The 16,584-nt window shown below is 47.0% G+C and overlaps 1 protein-coding gene across 3 annotated transcripts; it reads right to left on the reverse strand.

The window, feature by feature from the left end:
- Positions 1 to 879: 879 nt before the first annotated feature.
- Positions 880 to 10,738, reverse strand: LOC142070743 (uncharacterized). 3 transcript variants are annotated; one of them, XM_075124722.1, is made up of 2 exons: positions 10,598 to 10,738; positions 880 to 1,419 (listed from the first exon to the last, which is right to left on the reverse strand). In XM_075124722.1, the coding sequence occupies exons 1-2, from the start codon at positions 10,629 to 10,631 to the stop codon at positions 956 to 958; spliced, it is 498 nt and encodes a 165-aa protein (XP_074980823.1). In that variant the 5' UTR covers positions 10,632 to 10,738; the 3' UTR covers positions 880 to 955. The 3 variants fall into 3 exon arrangements, with proteins under 3 accessions (XP_074980823.1, XP_074980822.1, XP_074980821.1); XM_075124721.1 differs by lacking the exon at positions 10,598 to 10,738 and adding an exon at positions 2,382 to 2,703 and having other exon boundaries at positions 880 to 1,416; XM_075124720.1 differs by lacking the exon at positions 10,598 to 10,738 and adding an exon at positions 2,382 to 2,703.
- Between the last annotated feature and the right edge of the window lie 5,846 nt (positions 10,739 to 16,584).

Consider the following 16,584-nt stretch of genomic DNA (forward strand, 5'->3'; position numbering starts at 1 on the left):
AACTGATCACTGTGGGACCTACTGGAAACAGAACTGCTTGATGACGATTCCCCATTTACAGTTACATTTTGAGACCTATCAGTTAGCTACTTTTTAATCCATTTAATGTGTGCCATACTCATTTCAATGGTGCTGCAAGCACTGGTGGATCACAAGGGATGTTTCACCAACATCCAGGTGGGGTGGCTGGGAAAGGTTCATGACGCTCATGTCTTCAGGAACTCTGGTCTGTTTAAATGGCTGCAGGAAGTGGTTGGTATGTCCCTGCAGTCCCTAGGCATTTACTTCCCCGACCAGAAAATAACTGTTGGGGATGTTGAAATGCCTATAGTTATCCTTGGGGACTCAGCCTACCCCTTAATGCCCTGGCTCATGAAGCCATACACAGGCACCCTGGACAGTAGTAAGGAGCTGTTCAACTATAGGCTGAGCAAGTGCAGAATGGTGGTAGAGTGTGCATTTGGACATTTAAAAGCACGCTGGTGCAGTTTTCTGACTGTTAGACCTCAACGAAACCAATATTCCCACTGTTGTTACTGCTTGCTGTGTGCTCCACAATATCTGTGAGAGTAAGGGGGAGACGTTTATGGCGGGGTGGGAGGTTGAGGCAAATTGTCTGGCGGCTGAATACGCACAGCCAGACACCAGGGTGGTTAGAAGAGCACAGCAGGAAGTGCTGCGAATCAGAGAAGCTTTGAAAACCAGTTTCATGACTGGCCAGGGTACTGTGTGACACTTCTGTTTGTTTCTCCTTGATGAAAACCTGCCCCCTTGGTTGCCTCTAAATTCCCTGTAAGCCACCTGCCCTCCTCCCTTCGATCAGCTTGCTTGCAAAGGAAATAAAGTCAGTATCGTTTAAGAAACATGTATTCTTTATTAATTGATTATAAAAATAGGGAGATAACTCACAAGGTAGCCCGGGTGGGGTGTGGGAGGAGGGAAGGAAAAGGCCACTTCAAAACTTGTTGAATGACAGCCTTCTGTTGCTTGGGCTGTCCACTGGGGTGGAGTGGTTGGGTGCCCAGAGCCTCCTGCCCCGCGTTCTTTGGCGTCTGGGTGAGGAGGCTATGGAACTTGGGGAGGAGGAAGGGCGGTTAAACAGGAGCTGCAGTGGCAGTCTGTGATCCTGCTGCCGTTCATGAACCTCCACCAGACGCCAGAGCATGTCCGTTTGATCCCGCAGTAGCCCCAGCGTTGCATCATGCCTCCTCTGATCTTCCTGCAGCCATCTCTCCTCACATTCATCGGCCACTTTCCTGTACTCTGGTATTGTGTCCCTCCACACATTCTGCTGAGCTCTGTCAGTGCCGGATGACTGCATGAGCTCAGAGAACATTTCATCGCACGTGCGTTTTTTTCGTCGCCTTATCTGAGGTAGCCTTTGGGATGGAGGAGGGAGGCTTGAAACATTTGCAGCTGCTGGAGGAAAAAAAGGGAGTGAAGTATTTAAAAAGATACATTTTACAGAACAATGGCTATACTCTTTCATGGTGAATAACATTATTCACATTACATAGTACATGTGATTTTGGTAGAAGCTCACATTTTGCATCTTATATTGAGTGCCTGTAGCTTTGGTGTTAGAGATCACACACGCAGTGCTGGGCAACAGAATTCAGCTTGTAGGCAGCCATGGTAAGCCATAGTCTTTCGGCTTCTGCAACCTTCATAACAGCAGCGCCCTCCTCTCCCATATGAAGCAAAGCACATTGAGTTGGCCATTTAGTGCTGCGGTTTTCCTGTTAATGTGCAGCAGCAGAAACCAAACTAACCCCCCCTCCCAATTCTCTGGGATGATTGCTTTACCCTTCACCCCTCCATGTGGCTGGTATCAAGGAAGATCCCTGCTAGCCAAACACGAACAGCTCAGCGCCAATGGCCCCCCACTCGCACCAGTGGCTAACAGCAGGGAGGATTTCTTTTCAGCCACAGGCAAACAGCCCAGTAGTAACAGGCACTTCTGAATGTCCCCTATTTCAACCAGGTTACCATGAACGATATCACTCTCTTGAGGATAACACAGAGAGATAAAGAACGGATATTGCTTGAATGCCAGCAAACACCAGGACCGTACGTTGCCATGCTTTGTCATGCAATGATACCAGATTACTTGCTACTAGCATGCCGTGGTAAAGTGTCCTACCATAGAGGACGGAATAAGGCTGCGCTCCCCGGAAACCTACTGCAAAGTCTTTTAGAGTACCTCCAGGAGAGCTTCATGGAGATGTCCCTGGAGGATTTCTGCTCCATCCCCAGACACGTTCACAGACTTTTCCAGTAGCTGTACTGGCCACAAATGCATCCCAAGTCCTCAGGGCTACTTAATCATTAAAAAACGCTTTCTTTTAAAACATGTATTATATTTTAAAAGGTACACTCACCAGAGGTCCCTTCTCTGGCTTGGTTGGGTTGGGAGGGTATTTCAGTCAGGGTGATAAAAAGATCCTGGCTGTCGGGGAGAATGGGGTGCTGTGTGCTCTCCTCAAGCTCGTCCTCCTCCTCCTCATCTTCCCTGTCTGCAAAATCCTCAGGCATGATGGAAAGTACCCCATCATCGGAGTCCACAGATGGGGTGGGGGTAGTGGTGGCGGCCCCCCTCAGAATTGCATGCAGCTCAGCCTAGAAGCGGCATGTCTGGGGCTCTGCCCGGAGCATCTGTTTGATTCTTTGGTTTTCCGGTACGCTTGTCTGAGCTCCTTAAGTTTCACATGACACTGTGTTGCATCCCTGCTGTAGCCTCTGTCCCACATGGCCTCCGAGATTTTTTGAAATGTTTTGGCATTTCGTCTTTTTGGAATGTAGTTCTGATAGCACAGATTTCTATCCCCATACAGCGATCAGATCCAGTACCTCCCGTTTGGTTCATGCTGCAGCTCTTTTTTGATTCTGGGAGTGCATGGTCACCTGTGCTGATGAGCTCGCCTGGCCAAACAGGAAATGAGATTCAAAAGTTCCTGGGGCTTTTCCTGTACACCTGGCCAGTGCATCCAAGTTCAGAGTGCTGTCCAGAGAGGTCACAATCGTGCACTGTGGGATAGCTCCCAGAGGCCAATACCTTTGAAATTGCTTCCACACTAACGCAAATTTGAAATGGCGATGTCAATTTCAGCGCTAATCCCCTCATTGGGGAGGAGTACAGAAATTGGTTTTAAGAGCCGTTTATGTCGAAAAAATGGCTTTGTTGTGTGGACGGTGCAGGTTTAATTCAATTTAATGCTCCTAAATCCAACATAAACTCGTAGTGTAGACCAGGCCTTATTCAAAATCAACATTAACTCTTTTAAAACTCTTGGATGTAAGTTTAACTCCTGCTGAGTTAACAATGTCTAACTTTAATAGCTATTGCTTAACATCCGCCAGAGATACTAGTGGACTGTAAAAAGTGTTATCATCACCACATGATGAGACTGGCTGAGGAATCCCTGATCCCTTCTCTCCCTCTCCAACCCCCCCTTTCCCCCCACCAACTGAGGCCTGCGGCAAGAAGTCTCGCCAAGGAGAGACTGAGCACCTGCCATGGTGACCACTGAAAAAAGGGAAGAGAGTGGGAAGAGAGTCGCCTTCCTCTGTAGCATGGGGCACGGGTCACTTGCTGGAGGATTCTCTGCTCCTTGAGGTCTTCAAACTACAATTTGAGGACTTCAATAGCACAGATATAGGTGTGAGGTCTTTTTTAGGAGTGGTGGGTGAAATTCTGTGGCCTGCATTGTGCAGGAGGTCAGACTAGATGATCATAATGGTCCCTTCTGGCCTAAATATCTATGAATCTATGAATCTATGATAGGGAAACAATAAACACCTTCCCACTGCAAAGAGGGGAAACCAAAACAAAAATGGAGAAAAAGGAACAGCAATTAACACAAGGAACATTTATCAGAAATCTCCACCCTCCTCCCACTTTGGTGAGAAAGGAAGGCAGGGACCAAACTAAACACAGAATAGGGAGGAAGGGAAGGAAAGGTGAGGGGGTACAATCATGGCAGGTTGGGAGGAAGAAGGGAACCATAAACAGTGAAAGGAAAAGGGTAGGGAGGATCAGGGAGACCTGCCCTCATTCCCCAAAGGGAAGGGGAATCCCTGGGCAGGGACTGACAGGGCTGAAGGGAGAGGGAAAAGTAATCACTTGGGACCTTGTCTGCCCAAGGGAAAGGAAGAACAGGAGCAGATGGGGAATAATGGGGACGACGACAAGCAAACAGACCAACCCAACACAAGAGAGAACAGGGAACATCAAACAAACCAAGCAGCAAAGGAAAGGGGAAACAAAATGGAAGACAGGACTCATCATAAAATGGAGCATGGGAAACAACACAAAAAGTCTTCCGCCACTTTGGAAGCAAGGCAGAGGAGGAGCTCAGCAGCAGAACAACAACCTGCCCATCCCCCGGCACACAAATACATGAAGCAGGAACGAAGCAGTCACACACCACCTGCTCCAGCAGAAGCAGTGATGGCAGCCAGCTGGAAGCCCTGCTACGGAAGTGCCCAGAATAGATGGCACTTAGGGTTGCCAACTTTCTAATCACACAAAAGTGAACACCACTGTCCCATCCCTGGCCTGCCTCTTCCCTGAGGCCACACCCCCACTCCATGCCCCCTCCCTCCGTTGCTTGCTTTCCCCCACCCTCACTCACTTTCACCGGGCTGGGGCAGGGGGTTGGGCTGCGCGAGGGGGTGTGGGCTCTGGGGTGGGACCAGGGATGAGAGGTTTGGGGTACAGGAGGGGGGTCAGGGCTTGGGCAGAGGGTTGGGATGCAGGCTCTGGGAGGGAGTTTGGTGTGGGAGGGGGCTCAGGGCAGAGGCAGGGGGTTGGGGTGTGGGAGGAGGTTCAGGGTGCTGCCTCTGGCCGGATGGCACTTACCTCAGCTCCCAAAAGTTGCCGGCATGTCCGTCTTCTAGGCAAAGGGACCTGGGGGCTCTGCATGATGCCCATGCCTGCAGGTGCCAGCCCCACAACTCCCACTGGCCATGGTTACCAGCCAATGGGAGCTGTGGAGCTGGTGCTCAGGGCGGGGGCAGCACATGGAGCCCCCATGGCCACCTCTGTGCCTAGGGACCGCAGGGACATACCAACCACTTCCCAGAGCCACACAGAGCCAGGGCAGGCAGGGAGCCTACCTTAGCCCTGCTGCACCGCCGACCAGAATTTTAGTGGCCCCATCAGGGTTCTGACCGTTCTTTTCGATGGGGCATTCCAGTCGAAAACCGGATGCCTGGCAACCCTAATGGAGCTCTGGGACTGAATCAGGGCTGTGTACTAAAGGAAGCTGCTGAAAGGCATATGGTGTTTGCAGGGGCTGGTACAGGTAGGCCTAGGCCCTCCCAAGACTAAAGGCCTGCCCTCTCAACTAAGGGGGAGAAGCCACTAAGCCCAGACCGCAACTGAGTACGTGGGACAATGAAGAAGAAAACAGGAATGGGAGTGAGGTCAAAGGTTAAAAATGAGGGAGTCAGAAGGAAAAGGAGCCAAGCAGAGAACTCCAGACAGTGCCCACTGCTCCTCAAAGGCATGGTGTCCAGACGAGACACTGTCCAGAGGAACTCTTCCTGGAGGTGTGATCAGATAAGGGACCAGAAATAGGTGCCACAGTCACCCCCATCTAGCTTCCTCTTCCTGGAGTGATGGATGACCATCTTGGCCAGCGCTAGGAGGTTGATGAGGAGGTCTCACGCCTTTGTGGGGCCACAGATGGGGTGTGCATAAATGAGGATGTGTGGGGAGAAGTGCAGCCAGAACCTCAGTAAAAGGTTCTGGAGGAGCCAGAAGAGTGGCTGCAACCTGTAGCGCTCTATGTAGACGTGCGCCAGGGTCTCCCTCTCGATGCAGGAGAGACAGGGGTCAGGGGAATTCATGAACTGTGCTTGGTACCCCCCTTGCTTTCATCTCTATGGAGGAGCTGCCAACTAATATCCCCAGTGGACCATGGAACCAGAGTAGAATACAGACTGGTCCACCAAGGTTCCTTGCCCTCCTCAGGTGGCAGCAGGTCCTGCCTGATGTTCTCTGGGCACGGTTTTGAGGCAAACCGGTTGGATGTTGTGCAGTTGACTTGGGTGGTGTGTTGGGGTGGCCAGGGAGGCTTGCGAAACGGGGGCCCATAAAATATGCATAGTGAATGAGGCTGTAGGTTGCAGGAAGAGAAAGGATGGTCTCATGGCTCAAGCATAAGCCCCTTTGTTTTCCATTTAAACTAATTTTTATTGAAAAAATCCTGGGTTTTACAAAAAATATTTGTTTTTTCCCCGATTTTTCACCTTACTTTTGTATCATTCGAATACACATAAAAATAACTTGTTTTATTAGGAAAATACAATACATTGCATGAGATATATGTACTATGATACTATATTAGTCTGTGTGTATATGCAAAGCTGTCTGTTGAAGTAAGGCTATGTCTTAGTCTAGAAGATACAAACAATAAACAAAGAGGCACTCACATAAGCTCTGAAGTGCATACGCAACTCAACGTACTAATGTATCTCGCGCCCACCATACACATTTCAAGCTGTTAGCAGATAACAGTTTAAAGATTTGACACACTAAAATGGGACAAAAATGAAAATCTATATCACAATATGTTTCAGAACACAAGGAAGTATTTGAAAGTTTTAAAAAAACAAAAAATAGGAGAAAAGGATGAAGTTGAGTGTAATCGTTGTGAATGGTGTGACCCAATCATTAAATGTAAATATTTATAGGCTAAGAGTTCTAAGTCTATAACAGTAAACTGTTTATTCAAATGAAAAGTTTTATTTGGGGATTAGAGACACATTTTTTTTTAAACTCAGAGATGGCATTGTGTTTTGAGTTTTGTTTTAGTTCTGCAGCAAACCACATTGGATTTCATTCATCAAAGCATTAATCTACTGAATACTTTCCCCCCAGTCCTTCCATCCACCAAAATAAACCTCAATATTATTTACTCAGAAAAATTTTCATAGTTTTTTCCACTGATTTTCACCCATTTTTGTTGTTGTAGAAATAAACACAAATAACACCACTGGGAGCTGCATGGGCCGTGCCTGCGGACAGTCAATGTAAACAAAATGTCTCACAGCCCACCAGCGGATTACCCTGATGGGCTGCATGCCGAAAGTTGCCAACCCCGATATAGTATGTGATCATGTAATTAAAGATTATCATAATGCATACACATAAAGGGATCAAATTAAGGTTGCACAGGTACTCTTAATTTTAACATTGCCTTAGTGCTTGACTTGCATCTTTAATGTTCTTTTGATCCAGTTTATATATTGTGACAAAGCTCTGTCCTTGCCTCCGTGGGTCCCGCGTTTCCTGGTGGATTTCGCTAGCCTCAGAGGCTCACTGTGACCCTCCACGTAACCGTTCTCTCTCTAGAGACAAGGGTCACAGTCTACTGAGCCATTTTCATCATAAGCCAGTGAGGGAGGTGAGGAGAAGTTATGCTTCCTTGCACAGTCTCTGTTGTCTCCCAGTCTCAGTGATTAATCAGGGGGCAAAGGTCGGGAGGGAGCCCTGGTCCACCCTCTACTCCTGGCTCCAACCCAGGGACCCTAATAGTATCAGCTATGGTAGCTGACCTTTTAGAAACATGACATGTACAATTCCCTGGGCTACTTCCCCCACAGCAGCCCTCACTTCCTCAAGTTCCACTTCACCCTTACCTCAGGGCCTCCTTCCTTGTGCCTGATACGGTGTGTACTACTCAGTCTCTCCAACAGCGCAACTTCCTCCTACAGCTCCTGACATGCACCTCCACCTGACTAACTGGGAGGCTTTTAACTAGTTTCAGCCAGCCCCTGATTGGCTTCAGGTGTCCCAATCAACCTGGCATTCTCCCTGCCTTCTGGAAAGTTCTTAATTGGCCCCAGGTGTCTTAATTGACGTGGAGCATTTGCCATTTCACTTATCCTGGTACCAGGGATTTGTTTAGCCTGGAGCTAATATATCTATCTCCCACTACTTTTCTATAGCCATCTGGCCTTGCCTCATCACAATATGTAATATAGGCAATCAGCATGCTACTCCTTTATGATAACAGGAAGCTCTAAAATTCACCTGGACAAATGATGTGTCGTGTTCTATCCTTGAAACTAATGGGAGTTCTGTACATGGAACAAGGGTAGAATACGTCACTTCTGAACTAGTGGCATTACGGAAATACCATTTCCATTAAGCTTCCAATGGGCTGTTTTCCTCCAGGGCTGCACCTATAATAAGGGGAGTTAAGTTTGGGTACTAAGGAAAGAACAGACTTAAAGCAATTTTTAAAAGCCCTGTTATGATTTTGCATGGTGAAACTTCCCCAAAGCTGCAAAGTCTGTTTTTTGAGCAGCCTCTCCAGCCTCCTGACACTTAGAAGTGTGGTGTAATTATTTGTTTTTAATTGACTTGCACCCTTACGGAATATTTCTAAATAATACTGACTACTGTCCAAGTAAAAGCCGCAGCTTGTTATGGAGTGTAACATCTACATAATAAGCAACAGAATTAAAATGCCCCTAACCTTTCCTTTCTCCTTATCTCCTCCATGCAGCTGTGAAGTCAGTCCCAGGCCCCCTTTTAGAAAATGTGGTTCTGAACACATTCCTGGCTCTCTCTCTCTCTCTCTCTCTCTCTCTCTCTCTTTCCTTTCCTTTCCTTTCCTTTCAGTCCAGCACATGAGATCCCATTTTACAATGTATTACAGCCATCTGTTTGGAGACAGACATTAACAAATCATTTTTGAAGGATAAATTCCGAGGTGACGCAGTCAGACATGGATCCTTATGCTGTACATGAAAGAGACCCAATGCCCAGAGGAGAAGACTGTATAAAACAGTAGTGTTCATCTACATGCTGTCACGTTTAATCTTAGACAGAGGCATTCTGGGCCTGATTGACACAAGGTTTTTACTGATGTAACTGTTATGGGTAGAGGTGTGACTCTTTTTTTAACCAATATAGTTACACTGGTACAATAATATAGTTAAACTGGTACAACCCCTAATGTGCATGTAGTTATACTAGGATAAAAGTGTCTTATCTGTATAGTGTATTCCCCTTCTCCAGAATAGCTACACCAATATAAAGCACCTTTATACATCTAGTACTCCATCCACCTAAGGTGGTCGTGTATAATTAAAATGGTACAACTTTCTAGTGTTTACAAGGGTGTAACTCATGAGCCACCAAATGTGTGCAAAAGGGATTTTAGAACGAATATAATCCCTGCTGTGAATGGAGCTTCTTGATTGATCATAGTAATTAGTGATGGATAAGGCCTCTTAGATCATCTCCTGAAGACACAGGATTGTTCCCCATCGTGTATTCCTTAAGTGTTTTGTTCAGTCTAGTTTTAAATGATGCCAATTCCTTGGGTGATTCTTCCATAGTCTAATAAGGCTCGCCCTTAGGATGCTTTTTCTGAGATTCAGGCTACATTTTTGATGGTTTGTTTCTGTTATAATCCATTGTATCACTCAAAGCAATTCCTCTGCCTCTGTGGTGTTTACACCTTTCAAATACACATGGACACCTAGGGGATGGTTCCTGGGCTGATGTAAATCAGCATTGCTCCAATGACCTTTAATATATTTTCCTCCCTCCACTTAGCTGTCATTTAGCCAGACTGTTCTATTTACTTAGGCCTATTTACTTAAGGCATCACAACACCTAACTTCTGGGCACCTAGAAAATCAGAGGAACAGCACTGCAATTCAGAAAGCCTGAGTTAGGTATCTCGGCTCCCTATAAACTGAATGGGGAGAGATAGGCGCCTTAGACTGAGATCCATAAAAGTCACCATTTTAGATGGGGAGCTGCCTAAGCTAGCCAATGGGAGCTGCCAATGGAAGGAGTGTGCACTAAGCCCTTCCCTGCTCAGGGAGATGAATGCCTATGTTTGCTAGCAATTCTCAGCTATGAACTCCCAGGTGAATACCTAAGGTATTCTTTGCAGGAGGCTAGGGGCGGGGAGGGCAGAAGAGCAGCTGCAGCTCCCTCACAACTTTTAGTCCAGTGGTTAGGGTACTCCCCAGGGACATGGGAGACCCACCAATTCAAGTCCCACCTCCACCTAATGAGGAGAAGAGCTTGTGCTCTAACCACTGAGCTATGGAATGTTCCGATGTGGGACTTCCTCAGTCATTCCTGTTGAAGCTGTTCCACTTGGGATAAATACTCAGTTATTGGTGCAGGATGCTGGGTCTCCCACATACTGGGTGAGGGCTCTAACCACCAGGCTATAAGAGTCATTCTCATGCATGTGCTCGCTCTCTGTCTCAATGACTCTTAAATTATTTAGCCACAGTGGGACTGCTTCAACAGGAAGAATTGAAGATGTCCCACATCAGAATAGCCCAATGGTAGTAGAACCTCAGTTCAAGTCCCCCTCTAGCTGGTGAAAAGAAGGGCTTTGAGCAGGGACTTCCCATATCCCAGCTGAGTACCCTAACCACTGGGTTGGCAACCTTTCAAAGAAGGGTCCGGCAACCTTTCAAAGAAGACGAGCCATTTTTTTGTTTTAGTCTTTGACCAAAATATTTCAAGAGCTGTATCACTCGCAAAGCTACTTGTAGAGTTAGAATTTACAAACTAATAATAATTGAACATATTAAAGTTATTACTACTCACCAATACTTTTAATGCGACTTCTGCTGTTGGACATCTTTAGAGAGTTGCTCAATGTTCGGTGAATATGCCTTGATTTTCATTTTCAAACAGGACTCAAGACTAACATCTTGCAGTTGGCTCCTCAGTTTGTTTTTGATAAAATTCATGTTGGACAACACTTGCTCACAGAAGTACGTTGAACTGAAGATTGAGAGAAATCCAAATGCATAATTCTTCATCTGACTGTACATATCCGGTAGACAGTTCCAAACATTGAATATAATCTGGTCTTGCCGTTTAAGGTTGTCCATTGCAGACCACTTGTGCTGTAGCCCCAGGGTGGATTTCTGCCTTTCCAGATTTTCTAGTTCAGTGACAAGTGTGATCGGTTGGATCACAGAAAACCCCTTGGGAACTGCCAACTGATGTGCCGAAACTACCCCTGAGCCTGTTTTCCCTGGCAGCTTGGGACTTCAGAACCCTGCATTGTTTGAGCCAGATATGTTAGCCTGCTACAAACACAGACCCAGGTCTGAACCCAAGTCCCGTAAAACCTGCAGGCTTAATGTAAACAGCTTAAGAAGTGTTCCTGTCTCCAACACTCAGATGCCCAGTTTCCAATGGGGTCCAAACTCTAAATAAATCCGTTTTACCCTGTATAAAGCTTATACAGGGTAAACTCATAAATTGTTCACTCTCTATAACCCTGATAGAGAGATTTGCACAGCTGTTTGCGCCCCCAGGTATTAATACATACTCTGGGTTATTTAATAAGTAAAAAGTGATTTTATTAAATACAAAAAGTAGGATTTAAGTGGTTCCAAGTAATAACAGACAGAACAACGTGAATTACCAAGCAAAATAAAATAAAACATGCAAGTCCAAACCTAATGCAGTAAGAAAGTGATTATAGATGAAATCTCACCCTCAGAGATGTTCCAGTAAGCTCCTTTTACAGACTAGCCTCTTTGTAGTCTGGGTCCAGCAATCACTCACACCCCTGTGGTTAATGTCCTTTGTTCCAGTTTCTTTCAGGTATCCTTTGGAGGTGGAGAGGCTATCTCTTGAGCCAGCTGAAGACCAAATGGAGGGGTCTCCCAGGGGCTTAAATAGATTTTCTCTTGTGGGTGGAGACCCCCCCTCCTCTCCTGTGCAGAATCCAGCTCCGAGATGGAGTTTTGGAGTCACATGGGCAAGTCACATGTCCATGCATGACTCAGTCCTTACAAGCTAGGCCACATTCCCAGGAAAGCTCAGATGTGGATTGGCATCTCAACGTTAGAATATAAGAATGGCCATACTGGGTTAGACCAAAGGTCCATCCAGCCCAGTACCCTGTCTACTGACAGTGGCCAATGCCAGGTGCCCCAGAGGGAGTAAACCTAACAGGTAATGATCAAGTGATCTCTCTCCTGCCATCCATCTCCACCCTCTGACAAACAGAGTCTAGGGACACCATTCCTTACCCATCCTGGCTAATAGCCGTTAATGGACTTAACCTCCATGAATGTATCTAGTTCTCTTTTAAACCCTGTTATAGTCCTAGCCTTCACAACCTCCTCAGGCAAGGAGTTCCACAAGTTGACTGTGCGCTGAGTGAAGAAGAACTTCCTTTTATTTGTTTTAAACCTGCTGCCCATTAATTTCATTTGATGGCCCCGAGTTCTTATATTATGGGAACAAGTAAATAACTTTTGCTTATTCGCTTTCTCCACACCACTCCTGATTTTTATATACCTCTGTCATATCCTCACTTAGTCTCCTCTTTTCCAAGCTGAAAAGTCCTAGCCTCTTTAATCTCTCCTCAGATGGGACCAGTTCCAAACCCCTAATCATTTTAGTTGCCCTTTTCTGAACCTTTTCCAATGCCAGTATATCTTTTTTGAGATGAGGGGACCACAGCTGTACACAGATTGTTCATTGTTAGCTTAAGTTCATCACCACTTGGGGATCGGGGGGCAGGCGGCTCCATGCACTGCCACTGCCCCCAGCACCATCCTCACAGTTCCCATTGGCCAGTTCCCGGCCAATGGAAGCTGCAGGGGTGGTGCTTGCGGGTGCGGGCAGCGCACGGAGACCCACTGCCCCCCTACACCTGAGGGGCGCCCAGATACATGCCAGCAGCCAGCTGCTTCCAGGAGTAGCGTGGGGTTGGGGCAGGCAGGCAGCCTGCCTGAGCCCTGCTGTGCTGCCGGCTGGGAGCCAGCTGTGGTAAGTGCCTCCTGACCAGAGCCTGCACCTCGCACCCCCTCAAAAAACGGCTGCCCACAAGGTTGCCAACCCTTGCACTAGGCTAAAAGATGTAAGGGAGGGTCCCCGGGCACCCAGCTGTTTTGTGTGAACTTTCCTGAGGAGTCTGATCTGGTAAGCAGCCTCAGAGCATGCCTACCAGATTGGGCCCCGCATGCGAGTTAGGTGGGCAAAGGCCTATCTTCCGTGGCTCATGAATCACTCTGGGGCTTAGGTGGGACATAAGCATCCAGATGCCTAGAGTGAGGCAGCACTATGCGTACACCCAGCCTGAAACTTAGGAGCCTAGGGAACTCTTAATGCAAAAACCTGGGGGCACTGAATGAATTTAGGTGCTTGCAGGGCTCAGCAGCAGTTTTGCCAATTGCAGCAGAGCATAGAACTGGGATTTAGTTGCCTAGACCTCAGATTTAGGCACCTAACTCTGGGGTTTAGGCATCTAAGTATCTTTGTGAATCTAGGCTTTAGTTCCTCATCAGTCAATCCCTCCAGGTTCTTACTCTTCCCCAGGAACATGTTGGTCTTGCGCTGCATGCTCATATGCAGTTTGCTGTCCATCACCATTTCTAGCGCCATCAGTCTTACAGCTTTCAAGGATATCTCTCCCACTAAATATTTGCATTTCAGATTATTCTCCCTCCTCCACAATATTATCTCACATGCATCCCATTTAAATCCCATTTTGTTAGTTTCTGTCATTATTTCCAGCTTCTCTAGGTCTCTTTGTATTATGTCCTCGTTCGTTTGCAACACCTCCTGATTTAGCATAATCTGTAAAACTGAGTATAAACTAAATTAATGACCTGTTTATCCCTCTCTTCCAGATCATTAATAAGATGTTAAATAGAACCAGACCTAGAGCAGATTCCTGTGTCCCCCTGGATACTTCCCCATCAACTCTAAGCACTGCTGTTTATCATTCATTACCCTTTGTTTATTGGTCTTCCGCCTGCACTCAGTCTATATGACAGTGCTCATAATCAAGCCAATTAGCATTTGTTTTTGAAGTTATACTTTGAACCAGAAGCTTTTCTCAGGGCTGGATAGATGACTACTCCTGCATTCTGTCCCTCTCCTAGTTTTGTAATTCAATCAAAAAGAAGTTAGCAAGTTTGTCTGGCATGATTTATTCTTTAATTTCACTGCTGGCATAAATAAGTGCACTGCACCTTCTTACCTCGATGGTGAATTTCACCTGTGCTTTTTATCACTCACAGTTCCATTACATTCATTTGCTCATTCCCTTAACACCATAGAATATGGTGGTGGGACATCTGGACCAGCTGCTTTGTTTTCCCACATAGTCTCTCACCTGCCGACAAGTTGCTTGTGACTTTTTGATCTTTGTGCCTAGAGGAGTCAGATTGCCACTGACAAATTTTGGACAAAAAGTTCATGGTTGAGTCCTGGCTGGTTTTGAGAAAATGCCATGGTTAAAAAGGTAATCTCCAACAATGGCAGCATAATCTACCATTCTAAACGGGGCGGGGAGGGTCTGTGGTAGGACCACAGCATTTCTAACCTCCCTACAGAGGGGGTTCAGGTAACAGGAACTGTTGCATTTCCCCTCCCTCCCATCTGTTGTTATTTGTAAAGGTCTAGGATCACCTGAGGAGACTGATCCAGGAGCCACCTGACAGAGGGACTGGAAGGTTACAAAAGGACTCCAAGAGGGAAGGCTGAGGGAGCTGCACAGGAAGTTTGGGCAGGAGAGGGGAAGGGGACAGACTGGCCAAAGTCAGAGATGCTGATATGGGGAGAAAGCTTCATGTTTCAGAATCCAAGCCAGTCAATGCAACAGGAGAACTCTGGATGGTCCCAGATGACCCTCTCGACAGCCCAAAGAATGCTCTGAAGTGGTGAGAAAACAAAGGCAGGGAAATGTAGGTAGGTTTATTAGTTTGTATTGATTTGTGTATTTCTCATGTGCTTAAGTAAAGAGCAATGCTCTCTGAGTCTCGTGCAAAATGTCTGTTATATGCTACACCTTCACATGTGCTCCCTGAGAAAGTTGAACTGTAACCCAGAAGGCCCTCACCTTCAGCATGATGCTAGGAGAGAGTGTGTTTAAGTTATGGGGGAGGCTGAGGGGGTCAGTGCTGATTCCAGGGGCTGCATGGCCTAAACTCTCAGGAAGAGTGCTAGATAGAGGAGCTATACCTCAAGTGTCTGTCTACAAACAGTGGCTGGCCTCTATTTAGACCAAGGGTTGGCAAACTTTCAGAAGTGGTGAGCCGAGTCTTCATTTATTCACTCTAACTTAAGGTTTTGCGTGCCAGTAATACATTTTAATGTTTTTAAAAGGTCTCTTTCTATAAGTCTATAATATATAACTAAACGATTGTCATATGTAAAGTAAAAAAGGTTTTTAAAACGTTTAAGAAGCTTAATTTAAAATTAAATTAAAATGCAGATCTTATCAGTTTAGTGTGATCCTTGCCCTTGCTTTTCCTTGCTGAGTTTTCCAATGTCTAGCATGTATTTGGATACTTCATGCTGCACACAGGCTTCTGAGTGATCAGCTGTTAACCAGCTCCAAGAGGGAGAGGGGACAGATTTCATGTGTGAAAATATCTGTTCACACAGGTATGTGGATCCAAATGCTGAAAGCATTGCAAACGCAATTTTCTTCAGACAGTTAAATTTTACTGGCAGAGACGTCCAGCTGATCAGAACAGAGGCCCCATGATATCTCTCTGTGGCTTCAAGTGCACTCCACAGATCTCCAAACTTTGATGCCCACAATTCTGAGCTTTTTAACTGAACGAGCTGCATTTCGAAATCTTCAACACCCATCCTCTGAAATACAGACAAATTCAAGTTGCTTTCGTTGAACTTCTCAGGTTTAATAGAAAAGAAAGCATTGGGCCAAATCTCTGGAAATCTCGAAATCTGTCAGAAAATTCTGATTTCACTTCTTGCATGTACATTCGTATCTCTACGTCAAATGCAGGCGCTGTTCCACGTGGCGTGAGAGTGATGTAAGCAGCAAATCAGGACTGTAAAATATCCCAGTACAGTGGTGCTGGAACAATTTTTAAGGTGGGGGTGCTGAGCTGCGCCCCCTCTTGCCCCTGTCTGCACCCCTCCCTGCCCCAGGCGGGGGCCAGTGAGCCACAGCTGGGGGCAGCTGCAGAGCCCCAGGCCAGCAGCCGGGACCCCAGGCCGGCAGCAGAGCCCCCCGGACCAGTGGCCAGGACCCGGGGCTGGCAGCGGGCTGAGCGGGGCCGGTGGACGGAACCCCAGCTGGCAGGGGGCTGACGGTCGGTAAGCCAGGGCAGCAGCGGAGCCAGGTGTCCGGTGGCCAGGACCCGGGCAGTGTGAGTGCCACTGAAAATCAGCTCACGTGCTACCTTTGGCATGCGTGCCATAGGTTGCCTACCCCTGGTTTAGACTCTAAAGGGTTAAAACACAGGGATCTACGAAGCAACTTAGGTGTCTGAACTCCAGAGTTAGGGATCTGTCCCCCATGCATGGCACCACTGCAACCCATGAAACTCCCACTTCTGCTGCTTAACCCTGTAAGTGCTTGCACTCACTCAGTACCTAAGCTCCTGCTGTAAAAATTCCCTAGTCACTTAAGTTTTAGATGCTAGGGCAAGTGCACACTGCTGCCTCTCATTAGGCTTCTGAGCACCTATCTCCTGCCTGAGTCCCAGAACCGACAGGTGGCCAGCACCATGTCCCTGCGGCTCCGGGGCCGGTGGGGGGGGGCAGAGGGCTCTGCATGCTGCCCTCGCCGAGGGGTACCTCCCCCA

The sequence above is a fragment of the Caretta caretta genome, chromosome 2 (genome assembly GCF_965140235.1).
Source record: "Caretta caretta isolate rCarCar2 chromosome 2, rCarCar1.hap1, whole genome shotgun sequence".
NCBI lineage: Eukaryota > Metazoa > Chordata > Testudines > Cheloniidae > Caretta > Caretta caretta.